This window comes from Ambystoma mexicanum, chromosome 7q (assembly GCF_040938575.1).
Source record: "Ambystoma mexicanum isolate Mex_15411 chromosome 7q, UKY_AmexF1_1, whole genome shotgun sequence".
In the NCBI taxonomy this organism is placed as follows: Eukaryota; Metazoa; Chordata; class Amphibia; order Caudata; family Ambystomatidae; genus Ambystoma; species Ambystoma mexicanum.
Window position 1 is genome coordinate 889,429,333 of NC_090941.1, and position 14,917 is coordinate 889,444,249.

Consider the following 14,917-nt stretch of genomic DNA (forward strand, 5'->3'; position numbering starts at 1 on the left):
TATCTGGGTCTTAATGTTAGCCATTTAATTTCGGATGCACCATACTATAATGAAGTTAACATTAAAATGAAAACTGCAACTGCAAAGGACGAGAATTCTAAATAGCAAGTTTGGAAAATTTTCCCTTGAACCGGTACTGATATTTCACTGCCAAAAAGCAATTCCAACTGTCATATATGGTGCAGAGTCAAGGTCTTGGTGTGGGGATCCCTTCTGGATGCGATTAGAAGGATCATTTTGGAAAAAGTTGCAAAACTTACCAAATGCAGTATCCATGTGTGTTCTATGATAAGAATTAGGGCTGTCATCATTGTATTCTATGTATATGTGGACATTATGTAGCCTATACAGAAAATATATCATGAACACCAAGTCTAACTCGATTTTGAATGTTTTATCTAAATAGAGACAACTAATCATAAGATCATGAGCACATGGAGGGCAAAGGTTCAGGAATTCTAGCTTGAAGCAAATGTTTCGAACATCTTGCTCTTCTCAAACCCAAATAAGGCTAAAGAACAAATCATGGCACAAGATTGGATTAACACTCGCGATCAATGTCTGAAACGTAAGCATGGGAAAACTTTTCACATTTGGCCAAAAAAACGAAGAACTCCTGAATCATATATAATAAAATTTCCAGTAGCAAAACATTGTGATCATTTTCTAAGATTTAGATTGAATATATGGCACACGAGAGGAGTACTCGTAAAATGGAAAGTAATTCCTCCAACCAAGATCAGCTGCCGCTTCGCCAAGAGTTTGAATGAACCCGAGACCCTTATACATTTCGTATCCATGTGCACATCCCTTCTAGAGTATAGAATTAAAAACTGTAAACATCTCTTTGAAGGTTATAGATGCCTCGCAGCCGAAAGATTATGGTATTATGTCTAAAATACGGATTGGAACAAAGTAAGAGTGGCATTAGTAAACTTTCTTATATAGCTTAATCTTGAAACTGATGACAAGGAATCTTGGATTTATATTCTAAATTGAGAAAATGAAATCATTTATAAGAAATTGTGATTGTCAGCAGGTGAATTTTTGTATGTAATTCTCTTGTTTTGTTCTGATTTTAATTGTGGTTTTATTTTTGTATGACGAACTGCATTGTGTTTTGTTGGAGAAATCTTTATAATTTTGTATAAATACATTGAAAAGCTGATTTATCAACTATGTCAATAAATAATATGTATATATATATATATATATATATATATATATATATATATATATAATATGGATGGAGTAGCCTTGCTGCACACCAAATGGATTGGGAATACTCTCTGGGACAGATTTCAGGGGATGCACAAACGCCTGCCTACCCCGCAAACAGACAGGTGTCACATAGGTGGCCGGTGCCGAACCTGGGCAAGGCTGTGAGTATAAGTGGATGTCAATTGTGAAAGGACTGTGAGTGTCAGAGTGCCTCATATCTGGACGGAGACACAGAGATGCTCGCGCACCCACCTGGAGAGAATATGGAAGTTTAGCTCCTTGCTTCCAGACAGCAATGCCAAGTAACCAATCCACTAACAATTTCACCCCTCTGCATACACCTCTCAAACTCTATCCAAACCCAAACACAAGCCTACAACACAACAATCTGCACAAACTTCACTACACTGCAACAACAAAACAAACCACACATAGACTTGCACAACAGCACACACCGACTACCGACCACAAAACACCCCAAGCCCAGCCAATGGACCTACCTGCCTGAGGTCGCCAACAGCACATCACTGTCTCTTACACTTTTCCAGCTTACTCCCACTAACCCACACCCCTCCCTTCCCTTTTTCAGAGCTGCCAGAGTGCCAGGGGACCACTCCGGTGGTGATAGTGCACGGTACAAATATCCTTTAACATTAATCTTAACATATGCTTAGGCAATAACACCACTGTTCGGTTGTTACCATTTTATGGCCAGGTAGTTCCATTATAGAAGTTATTGGCAAATTAATATTCCATGCCTACACAAAAGCCAAAACTGTTGGCTTTGCCAATGCTTGTTTAACCCCTTTAGTACCAGGCTATTATGAACGTCTACACAAAAGGGCACTTTTAAAATGATCTACGTGTTTACTGCATTTATGTACCCATATTAGTTTTCAGATTCATTGTCATTAACCCACTCATTTGTAAACAGACAATTAAGAAAAACATCATAAAAAATAAATGTTGTTTGTAAATTGTCTACAAATGAGTCATCATAATCATAACAATGGTTGAACGGGCAGGAAGTGATAGCATTTTGGGAAATTAGGTCATACATCACTATCATCTTCTGAATTTTTTCCAAGACTGTTTAGGCGACACAGTTTTCCCTGCCAGCAAAACACATCTTTCAACTATCTGCATAATACTCACAAGGTATGGAGAATGTTTGCTTCAAAGTGCTAGTATCTGGTCTTCAGAGACCTCCCTCCACTGTCTCACATGTGTTAGTACTTTGGGTCTCTTAAATGTCTTAAATGAGTTGAATGAGTTTGGGCAAAATCACACAATGTGCACAATGTGCACAACCACAGTAACATTTACTGCACTTACATTTTCTATGAATTAACACCATTTCAGGCCCAAACAACCTTTTGCAAGTATACAATCTCAGGCAATACTCATTTTTTTAATACTACTGCCTCTTAGTTTTTCATGTTTAAACAAGTATGAGTGTAAGGCCATTTAAATGCTTCCTAATTGCCCATGCTTCGTCATTATTTCTAATGTGCATACACCACCACTCATTTGCCAGGGCCCGCAGCTGATGCATGCCTCTCTTTTCTTTCCAGCTTGTGTTCTCTTTTTCCTTCTATCCATCATTATTTCATTTTTACTCCCTCTGCCGCATTCTCTATCTCCCATCCTTTTCTCGCCTTTGTTTCTTTCTCTTCTTCTCTCCTTCTTTCTTTTCTCTTTCTTATTCCTTTGAGAATGAAAGAAGGGATGAGATCCATAGATCGAAAGGGACGGGAAAAGCTGCCAGAGGCTCTGAACCTGGGGCTCGACCTGCAGAGTAAGGAACCTCTCTACATGTGACAGGTGTGTGGGGGGAGGGTGATAGATGGTTCTGTGTATTGTGACAAATCCAGGGTGTTTGTCCCTTCTCCCCAAGTGGGAGCCACCCCCTGTGAGACTATGGAGGTGAGGCCACTGCGCAAAACCGTCCCTGAGGGTTTGGGTAAGCTCCTCTCGCTGGGAGTGACTCCCACTTAAGGATAGTTGAAGATACTCGTCCCTCAGCCCCAATGTACCACGTTTATTCTGTCTGCATGCATGTGAACAGCTTAAATTTTTAGGGTAATAGGACATTCACACATGCTTGGCTTGGCTGCAGATCCATTCTTAAAGAAGCCCGTGACCAATGGGATAGTGTCCACAAATTTGGGATTGGCATATAAAGCAAAGAGCCCTTACATGTGAAACTTGCCAAACTGAAGGAAGCAGCACAGAACAGACCTTGTCACTACTGTGCAGAGCCGACGCAGTCTGAATGCAGGACCAACACAGACATGTGGTGGGCAGAGCACTCGTGCAACACTGCTGAGCTCAGGTGCGCCAGAGAACCACAGACCCAATATCCCTCTGAGTGAGAGACTGAACCGCAACCCAAGTGGGAGGCCGGCTGATGGAAAGAGATTCAACCGGAGAGAAGCCAGTTGCGGAAAAGGCCCCTAGAAACAGACCGCAGAAAAGCAGCTACGCGGAATGCAAAAGGGATAGGGAGGAGGAAGGTTGAGATCCGCAGCAATATGCGAGAGACTCATAGGAGGTCATTACGACCCAGGCGGTAAGGGTTAATGCCGTCGTTAACCCTTAACGCCTGATTCCAATTTTAATGGCTGCTTTTAGCAGGCGTTAAAATCCATGGCGCTAAACCGCCTTGGTGCTAATTACGGCACCGTAATTTACGGTGTCGTAATTAGCGCCTTCCCCACTCCCATTAAGCCCTATGGGGCAAAAATGGGGAAGGGTAAATGGGAAATGGGGATTTACCGCCCCACTCACCTTGGAATGGGGCGGTAAATCCGCCATCCACCATGGTGTAAACATAGTTTACACCATGGTGGTAAAGTTGGTGTACTTACCACCCGGGTCGTAATGACCTCCATAGAATCAAAGCCATTGAAGTAACCCACAAAGAAGAGGAAAGAAACTCCAATAAAGGGGTTCACGAATCCCGAACAGCTTAAGGGGATTTTAGAAACCAGGAGAGAGAGGAATCCCTAAAAAGAGTGGAATGAGAAGCCTACACCCTGTAGCTGGGTAGAACCAAGAAGAGGAAAAGTCTGAGATGGGATTATATGCAGGACATTGAATTCCTGAAAAAGACACCAGGCCAAGACTCAGAGGCCCAGACCGGACAGAAAACCAAAGACACAGACAGGCTTTAGAAACACATTGGCAGTCACTTGAATCTAAATCTAATGGTCCACGAGGTACCACCCAAGGTTATTCCTCTGAGAGTGTGGAACAAGCCCAAAGGGGGAGCCAAGTTGAATCTTAAAACCACTAAATTCCAAGTGAAATCATACATACCAGAAAGAAACTTGGAAAGATTGCATGGACTTGGATGGAAGGGCACTGAACTTTGCCCCTTTCTGTTATGAGGAAATCTGGGGAAAACCTTACGCATTTTGGAAAATGTAACAAGAAGCCAGTTCTGAGCAAGACAAGAGGAACATTTCTATTTGGTTTATACAAGAACTTTTAAAACTCGTTGGAACTATGGAAGGAACAGAGAACCTGGAAAACTGAAAGCACCAATTTCCAGAGATATTTCATTAGGTGAGGGTCATGCGCAAGCCAACAACAAGAAGACCCATTGTTTGATTATGTTACCTTTTAATAGTGGTAGGGTCAGGTAGTTATAGGTTTTGGAGAGAGGACAGAACCAGTTTATGTAAGACACGCTGATGAGTACCTTTGATTTAGAGCTATTGGACAGGGAATTACTCTCATAGCAATAGGGGTGATGAGGGATTTTCTTTTTCTTTAATACAACCTAGCATGTTTTGTAAACATGTCCAGTTGTCCGCATCCTATCCCTGATCCACCACAGTACCCAAAGTGAGATAACCTCTGCCATAATCCTCCATACAAAATGAGAGCCAGGAATCATATGTGCTTTGTGATATGATGGAAAATATGTAACCACTCTTATCGGTCAGTCAGTCAAGATTTACTTTGGTACAAGACATCCTCACAAACAAAATCACAATAAAAGACAGAGTACCAAACATCTTGCATAGACCACTCAATTATAACTTTAAAAAGAACAATACATACATTCAAGAACCTTTTTTTTTTATTTTAAAAGATTGATCGACAGGGAATAAAATGTTTAAAATTAATAAGATATCATATTCTTTTGCTAACCATCTGGGGTAAGTCATGAACCAGTAACCACTCGTATTTGCACCAACCAGAAAATATAGCACCAGCAAAATAGTTTGACCTCAGGCATGGGTTAGAAAATACTGGTTTACTAAGTTCCAGGTATGTGGCAACAAGTGTATCTGTGATGGGTTCCCTCCCCGGCCCATGTCCTTGCTTTCCTTCACCCTCCCCCTCCCCATTTACAGCCCTCAACCATAGGGCCCTGAAATTATTTTCTCATAGCATAATGCGTCATCATACTATTGTCAGGTTTTATATAGCTCTTCAGGCCATCATCCTCCCGCTTGTAAGCCTTGTAATTGTAGCTATCGTTACCCAATGTACTCCTTTTATTGACCTTGGAAGAATGAATTACTGAGTCAACCACAACAGGATTCGAAACGTCGAATTGCGGCCGGACCCCACGTCTGAGGCAAATACTTAAATAATGAGTTAAAAGCCTGGATGGACATTGTCTTTGTTTAAACTGGTGCATGTACTCAACAAGCAATCTGCCAATTGTTTTTACAAATCAGAGGGACCGCTTTCCTCATGTGCTGACATACGGCCCTCCACTGGACCCACAAGCACCCACACTATCCCAATCCCAAACAGACCTCTTTCTTTCTACAGATCCACTCCCAATGCCTAGCAAAAACGTTATCCACTTTGCTCTCCCTTTTCTATCCCTGCTCCTCTTCTCTGCTTATACTAAGGTCTGGTCATCCCTGGCAGGGCCGCATTTAGCCTACTACCCGGACAAGCCTGTTGGTCTGAGAGCACTACAGTGGTGAATTCATACAGTATAAAAGCTTCATAACATAACATAAAACCACGTACATGTATTCATCCACCCATCCACCCTGATACTATTTCACTGAGTCAGCCATCAACTTGCTCATCCACACACGTCCACTCAAGCTCTGACCCATCCATTCATCAACCCATCCACTCCCCCACTGACCCGTTCATCAACCCAGTTATTCACTCAGTCATTCAATCATCTCTACACTCATCGACTCATCCAGCCACTCACCCATCAATCCACCCCCAACTATCCATCCATCCATCCATCCATCCATCCATCCATCCATCCACCCATCTATCCAATCCTTGATCTTTGAGCCAGCACATCAACTCACAAAACAGCCATCTATTCATCAATCATTCATACACCAGCCAACCATCCACCCACTCACCCATTCATCCTTTCTGCAATCCACTCATTCGTGTGCTCATACACTTCACCTTCCATTCAATCGCTATCCCATCCTGTACGCACTCATACATTTACTCTCCTATCCATTCACCATCCATCCACCCACTGGATAAGCGCTCACACTCAAGCACCCAACAGTCACCCCACTCAAGCTGGCATGTTCACATTATGGGAAGGCCAACACAAATGGCTGTGTCAATGTGTTTTGTGTTAAAAGGCCATCTTTGTGAAGGTAGATAAAACAAAAAACAAAAAGAAAGTTCACAGTATGTCTATAAAATAACATAAATTCGAATCAGAAACAAGCTTACTATTTCAACATTTCTGCCTTGAATTCTTCGGTAGTTTCTCTCTGCTCCCTCAGGGGGTCTCACGTCCTCATGTGCTTCCCCATCTCAGCTTCTCTCTCTCCCAGTCTTGAGTACACTGCTCTCCCCTGACCCCTCCCGCCTCTCATTAGTTCCACTAAGCCCTGGCAGCCTTCCACCACAAGTTGCTGTCCGGAAGAGCAGGCACCAAGATGCAGAGCCACGAGAAGGAGCACCTCTACAAGATCCTGGTCATCGGGGACCTTGGAGTGGGCAAGACCAGCATCATCAAGCGCTACGTGCACCAGAACTTCTCGCCACACTACCGGGCCACCATCGGAGTGGACTTTGCCTTGAAGGTGCTCAACTGGAACCCCGAAACTGTGATCCGGCTGCAGCTGTGGGACATTGCTGGTAAGTGGTCTGAGCCAGGCTGAATCTGCTAATTTCAACAAACTGCACATGACACACAACTGCAAATGCCACACCACAACTAAACTCTGCCAAGTGGTTTGCTTCTATAACTTGCCTAAGAACATAAAAGCGTGGAAAATACATTTCCTAAAATGTCCACATCATTTTTGCTACCTGCGATTCGCAATTTATATTTCGCTAGCTTCGATTTCATCGATTGCTTCCATTGATTACTTATTAGAGTAGAATGTTATTATGCATGTGCAAATATCATTAAACATGTTATTTATAGTTTCTATAACGCTTTATAATTCCTACGGTCTGTTTGCAAAAAAAATATCCTGTCGTTTAAAGTTATCCATACAGGCAATCGAAAAAAAAAACCCTTTCGAAATGCATGTGTAAGACAGGAACCAATAAGAAAAAATATATGTTTTATGATATGTTTATGTTTTACCTACAGCGTTTTCTGTACACTGACTGTACATGCAACAGCACGTGACGCTTCAGAGTCGAACAAATATATTTAAAGTAATCCACTTACAGAACCATGTTACATGTACCCGAAGCTCTCCACGTGACATCGAGGGCCCAATTCATGGAGATTTTAGCTCAGTGCAAAGTCACAGCACTGCTGTAAAGTCACTTTGCACTGCTCCGAAGTCACTTTGCACCGCCAACACACGCCCCGATTCATGGAGCTGTGCAAAGTGTATTTTTGAAATGCAAAGCCAGTGCAAAGTAATTTTGCACCGTGCTAAACATTCCATGAATCGGCCCCTATATAGTAGTTATCTAGGTGCACCCGATGCTGGAATTGGATAAACACACTTGATAAATACGGCTAAATCTGCGTTTCCGCTGAATGTTCATTGCTATTCTAATCAGTGTCGCATTTTTTAACGCTTGAAACCGAGGATTGCTGCACATGATCACTTTTTAGAAACCAGCTGTGGAGTAGTAACGTCGCCGCCGATTTAGGCATCACCCACGCCCCTCGGGTGTAGAGTTAACAGGCCAGTGTCTATTGCGTGCCTTCAGCTTCAGGCATATCTGCCAACCGCGGAGGGCATTCCTTATTGGGGTCAGTGCTGAACTCATTGGCATGCGATCCGGGTCGGTGAACCCCGTGCTGGCACATTCACGCTAATAACTCACACACTATGCACGGAGCAGTGCATTGCTTTCAAAGCAACTGGCGGTGCGGGGTGTGGGGGGTTCTTCCGTCAAAAGAAGGGAGTCTGCAGGGCGGGGGCGTTGCCTGTTCAAAGCGGCGAAAGCTGGTTAGTTTCACACACTACAGAAGTGGACCTATGCGTTAGTTATTTCAATCAGTCCATGAACCAACACAGCCCTTTCCCGTTCTTCTTATGCAATCCTGTCTCCCATTTTTCTGCATGTTACGTACGCATTCGGAACAGGCCGTTCAGTGCAAATGGCTGGCACTGAACTTATCTTAAAACAAATCTAATTGAATAACCCAGAAAGCATGTGCCTTACATGTGATCAAGGAGCACGTTGTGTCCAACTGGGGGCTGCAGGACATTTAGCGGGAGCACAAAGGATTGTACCAAAGGGTGGGCCTGATGAGCCGCGAGCCGGCAGTCATGTGCTGCCCGACCGTATGACGAGGCTTTCCTCTAACTGAGGAGAATAACGAGAACTGACAGCCTTGCACGGGATGCGCTCCGCCAATTAGCAAACTGACCACACAAAGGGGCTGCAGGCTTATACCCGAAACTTTGAACTATTTGCAGAAAATATGAGGGAGTATAACTTTGAATCGACTGGACTCAGTGCTAAACATCTCCATATGCATTTTATTGCAAAGCTTGGTTGCATGAGGAAAATGTGGCATGGCTTCTGCGTGGCATGGCTTCTCTGTGGCATGGCTTCTCTGCGGCATGGCTTCTCTGCGCTGACAGTTGTCACAAGGGCGGTTGTTTCATCAGGTGTCCTGGCTGTGACGAATTGACTTCTGTCCTGCAGGAGTACAAGGATGAGTAGAGGCTAAGTGCCCACTCAGCACTCACACTTCTACAAATCAAGATCCAACACTATCATAAAGGTAAAACAGGAACAGTCAAGTGATGTACCACTTTTGCCTTTTGGGGCAATGTGGGCCGAGTGAAGGCTATTCTCTTAAAATGGGTGTCTCTGTGGTTCAATAGTGACTCAAATAGCAAAGTATCACAGCGCAAAATGAAAGGAATGTCAAATCAATGTTATATGAAAATATATATACTTTAATTAAACTATATATACTTTAATTAAACAAAGTTTATCTAGATAGAAATGCAGAGATATTCATGCGCAACATCTAGAAAGAACGTGGAAATTTAGCACATATCAATTCTAGATAGCGAGCCAATAACCCACCCACTAACAATTTCACCCCTCTGCATACACCTTTCAAACTCTAACCAAACACAACCACAATGCTAAAGCACAACAAACCGCACAAACTTCCCTACACCGCAACAACAAAACAAACCACACATAGCTTTGCACAACAGGACACGACGGTTACCAACCGGAAAGCACCCCCAAGCTCAGCGAACAGTGTTAACGAAACTGAAGCTGCCATCAGCACATCATTGCTCTCTTGCACTTATCCCACTCGTTCCTACTAACTCACCCCCCCCACCCCATTCCTTTTCAGATCTGCCAGAGCACCAGGGGACCACTCCAGTGGTGATAGTGTGCAGTACAAATATCCTTTAACATTTAACATTAACACCATCTGCAAGAAAACAAAATAGATTAACTGTACAAAAATCCCACCCTGTGGCAAGGACAGAGGATATTCAAGAATAGAGAGAATGCAACAATGTGGGCGTGAATACAGGGTTGAAAAAGCAATTATAACAACCACAATTCTCTTTCTAAAAGGATATGTCTTGGGGGGTTATGGACGCAGGTGACCTAACTAGTCTCTCGGGCCCGAAATGGACCAAGGGGCTTTATGCACTTCTTTCAGATGGGGTAGGTGGTCTTCCCAGGTCTGGCTGAAGACTGCACCATTGTCTAGACAGGCAGCGCTGAAATCTTCCAGTCCAGAAAATACCTGATTTACCATCCTCTGAAAGGGCCTCACCATTCAATTAGATCATCATCCCTAGGAATGGGGTGTGCATCCGTCTTTGGAATTGAGCCCTCTGTAGTCTATGCAAAAGCAGAATTCTGTTTCCTCACTACTGGACATTTAAGGGACCAGTACCATTGGTCTAACCCAGGGGCTATTAGAGGGTTCAATAACTCACAAGTCCAAAATCTTTGAAAATTCCTCATTGATGGTGTCCTTGACCTTGTTCAACATCCAGTCAATCCTACTCTTTACAGGCTTACTGTCTCCAGTGTCGATGTCATGGATGCACCAATTGATCTTCCCTGGAGTTAAGGAAAATAGACCTGCAAACTGGACCAGCATGCTGGCAGTCTCGCAATTCCTGCTTAGTAAGGGCTGTGGAAATCTGGACTCCATCTAGAGAGCCATTAGTGGACTCTGTTTGCCATTCATTGGGGAGGGGATCTGTTTCCTCCTTGGTCTCACCACCAGTGACCAGACCCATTGTTAAGTCATCCTGGCTGTAGTGGGGCCTCAGCCGGTTGACGTGGAAGACCGGAATTGTCTGCCTCAGGGCCTTGGGTATCAATGAGGTAGTTGACCTCACTGGGTTTCTCTAGCACCACATAGGGTGCAGTATACTTGCTTAACTAATTCCATGATCCAGACCATCTTGCCTGGAGCGTACTTAGTCATAGAGGCCTTCTGGTTATGCCAGTGCTTGATGAGCTCCATGTTAGCCTTCAGATTCCGAGTGTTCTGTTCTCTGTATTTGTCCATCTGGGATCAGAGACCAAGGACATAGTCCACGCCACATATCATGACCTTTAGAGTCTTGTTTAACCGCTCAACAAGCACGTTTGTTTTTGGGTGAAAGGTGGTGGAAGCCCTACCAGAAATCACTTCTTTGGGGAATCTCAGATGAGAGATTATGCCTATGAGTGCCTTCACCACCACATAGGCATTGATGCTCTTCAAAGGCACATCCTTGTTTTTATGATTAGATTCCCTCTTTGTTCCCTGTTACCTAAATGCATGGTAAGTGATGTCATGAATGGAATGTCTTGTGTGTGTCTGGAATATTTGGGGTTGACTGAAGGTTCCATCCAGGCCGTTGGAAGTATGTAGCATGGGTGGTGGGAACCAGTGGGCTCCCCTCTGAGCTCCGTTATCTCCTAAAATACCTATGTACATGATGACAATTGATCTGAAGATGTAACAGAATAAAGAAACCTTAATCATATGACCGGCTGACTCCAGAGTCATTTACCTATTTAACAGCTGGCGGCAAGTCAGTCTTGGGACGGATCCAGGCAGGGGAAGAACGCAGAAGAAGCCAAGACAAGTACCTTTGAGAGTGAGTAAGAAAAAGGTAGGTGGCTGCGGGGGTGCAGGAAAAAGGAGCAGTACAAAAGTGTCCCACCACCCAGGGAGAGAAATAGGGCAGTGTCCTGGCAGGACAATGGCCAAGGTGCCTGGACAGAGGTTGAGAAGTTACCCAGTTAAATGGCTGAGTAAAGTACAGGGTGCCTAGGCTGAGTAAAAGACAGCATGCCTAGACAGAGGACAAGAGAAAGCACCCTGGCGAGTAAAAAGGGCAGCAGAGACAAGTCAGTGAGGCTGCTGGCAGTGGGTGCCAGGGTGCCTGAGCACAAGAGCTTGGTGATCGATAAGGAGCAAGGCAATGGTCATACTGATTAAGACTGGTGCAGAAATTATGTTGCCTGTTGTTCAGGGAGATGTGGGTGAAAGTTGGTGTGGATATCAGAGAAGGAGAGAAGCGAAGGGCTGCAGAGAGAAGAAAAAAAACTCTGAAAAGATGACCATACAGTAACCAGTAGAGCTGTCTGTTTCTGGACATAGGAAGCTGTCTGCCGCCTGCATGGTACGTGACATGGCTAAATTGCACTCACTTCGAAGTGGTCACCGTTGGTGACGTTGGAGTCTACAAGATCTGGCAGGGCCTGTTGTCAGCTAGGTTATGATGACGTAGCATGGCCTGCTGGGAGAGTTGGTGAACAGCGGAATGCTCCAGCCTTCAGCGCTCTGAAGTTCACATGAGTAAAGGACCCTTATTATTTGGCTGTGCAGAGTGAGGTGAATGTTGCAGGAAGTGGGCAAAAGAAAAGTAGTGGGCTTTTCAGCCTATGGACTTTTTCTGCAAACGGAGGATCAGGAAGATGTTTGTGGACAAGTCAAAGAGATTTATGAAGGCATCTGGTGACATCCAGAAATGAATGGATTCACAAAATGCTCTGATTTGTTTTTCATTGCGCCGTGATGGAGAGAGACATTGCCGCTTCCGATGGCAATTTGGGTTCTACAGGAGTGATTGTGGATGCAGAACGTTAAATCCAGTCGGCTAGTAGTCTCCCGATTAATGGCAAGATAGAGATTTCCTGACACATGTTGCCCTTGTGTGCCCCTGGCTGTGAAGGTATTCACAGTGGGGCAGAAAGGGAGAGGAGAAGCAACGTTTAAATTGGTTGGCAGAATGGTCGATGGTAACGAGATCTACAGCTTGACCAAGCGTGAGATGGATTCAGGTAAATCCGAGATGCTATCAACTTGGCAGAAAGAAAATACCTGCCTCTTGGACTCTATTGCCTCAAATGAAGCTGAACTTATCCATAATCCATGTAGAATATTACGAAAGTTGAAGGAAGCAGACTGGGCAAAGACAAGCGAGCAAGCCTCAGCTCAAAGGCTCATCGCTCATCTCCCTGTTAACACAAGAAAATTAAATGAGCTCCAAAATTACATAAAGATTTTCCCAAACAAATGGGCTCAGAATCTGATTCTAAGAGCGCGTCTGAATCTTTTTCCCACAAACGAAATCCTACACATAAGAGGACTTTCACCAACTGCAACCTGCCATTTTTGCCACAGCATGGAGCCGCCACCACAAGAAACAATTCGGCACCTTTTAATGACCTGTCCCGCGACGCGCTCATTGAAACAAAGTTATTTCGAGCACATAGTAACAAAACGATCAATTGATGGAAGAACCAACATGGTGGTGCAGACTCATTGGCGGTGACAAAACCAGCTGGCAAATAATAACAGCCAAAATACTAGAATTCATAGCGACCGATCTATTAAAAGACAAGGAGCGACCCACAGAGTCCGAGCTTCATACAGTAAACAAACCTCAGTCGGCTTGAATTTTGCCTGAGAGACAAACAAGAGATACAATGAAACAGAAAAATATTATAAAAAATCTAAGTTTGATTAAAAACAATAAAAAAAATTAAAAAAAATTGGTTGTTACCGGTGTTTATTTTTACAAAGCTGGCAGGCAAATGTGAACAGCATTAGAGATATTAGTTATTTAATGTTAGAGTGCTGAAGTTAGTTGAGGATAGAACTGCTCGCATTCTGAAGTGAATGGGTTTCGATGTCTGGAGTGATGCATTAATGATTGGAGTGGGAATGTTGGTAGGAATGGGCACTGAAATATGTAATGTTTTATAAAGAGGATTTTGCTCCTCCTCCCTTAGAAACGGGCTGTTAATTTCTCTCATGAAATATAGGTGCAATAGCGAAGAATTCAGAGGACACACGCCGGACTGAATTTTTGAGGAAGTTCCAGCTGGTCCTCTTTCAAGAAACATGGGCTATAGATAAGGTAGACTTGCAGGGCTATCAGGCTTTTCATGTTCTAGCTAGAAAAGGCATTAAAGGTAGACCAAGCGGGGGACTTTGTATCTGGCTAGATTCTACATTGAAGTGGGAAGTGACGGTCCGTACAACAGGTATTATGGAACTCCAGCATTTGTCTATCTGCACTGGGGATGATGACTGGATCCTCTTATTTATTTTGATAACAGACCATCTGAATCCACTGGACTAGAGGTGCTAGGAAATATTTATGAATTGATTTATTCTTGGAAGGGGTCGAACCACTCAAAAACCTGCATAATTGTAGCAGAGGATTTGAATATGCAGTTAGAACCATAAGGAAGCTGGAGGAGCTGTGGAAAGACCAGGACAGTGCTTGGTAGCTGATCAGCCAAAGTGGGTGCATCAACGCGGTATGGATGCCGCCCATTATTTGGACAATATGGAGCTCAGAACCTGCAATAGTCGGTTCTTAGAAGATCAACCAGCAAAACCTACCTTTGATGGATATAATGGTGTATCTGTTATAGACTAAATTCTGATTTCGGCTAAGGACTGGGTGAGAATCTCTAATTTTAGAATACATGATAACTTTGAAAGTGACCACAAACCCTTGAGTGTATTGATCCAATTTGAAAAGATAATGAATCCACTATGTGATGATCAGAGGATGGCATAATCCATAGTTCTTACTGGTGAGGCACGGAAATCGGTGAAGTGGATTAGAGCGATTGAGCAAGACCTAAAGCCCTCTCTCTATATAAAATGTCATTTTTGAAAATCTTGCAACTGTCTGCTCAGACAGTACCTCCAACTGGGAGATGCTGACTGAGCTTAATAAGATATTGCAGAACTTGATCCCGCTTATGACCTATACAGCCTCTACAGTAAAGAAAATGTGCAATA

The 14,917-nt window shown here is 43.6% G+C and overlaps 1 protein-coding gene across 1 annotated transcript in view; it reads left to right on the forward strand.

Annotated features, from left to right (window-relative positions):
• The first annotated feature begins 7,062 nt into the window (after positions 1 to 7,062).
• The window catches only part of RAB38 (RAB38, member RAS oncogene family), a 604,183-nt gene continuing 596,328 nt past the window's right edge, over positions 7,063 to 14,917 (forward strand). Inside the window, exon 1 of the mRNA XM_069639516.1 lies at positions 7,063 to 7,323. Coding sequence (XP_069495617.1) covers positions 7,122 to 7,323 — 202 coding nt within the window. The 5' untranslated portion in view covers positions 7,063 to 7,121. The remainder of the gene's footprint in view (positions 7,324 to 14,917) is intronic.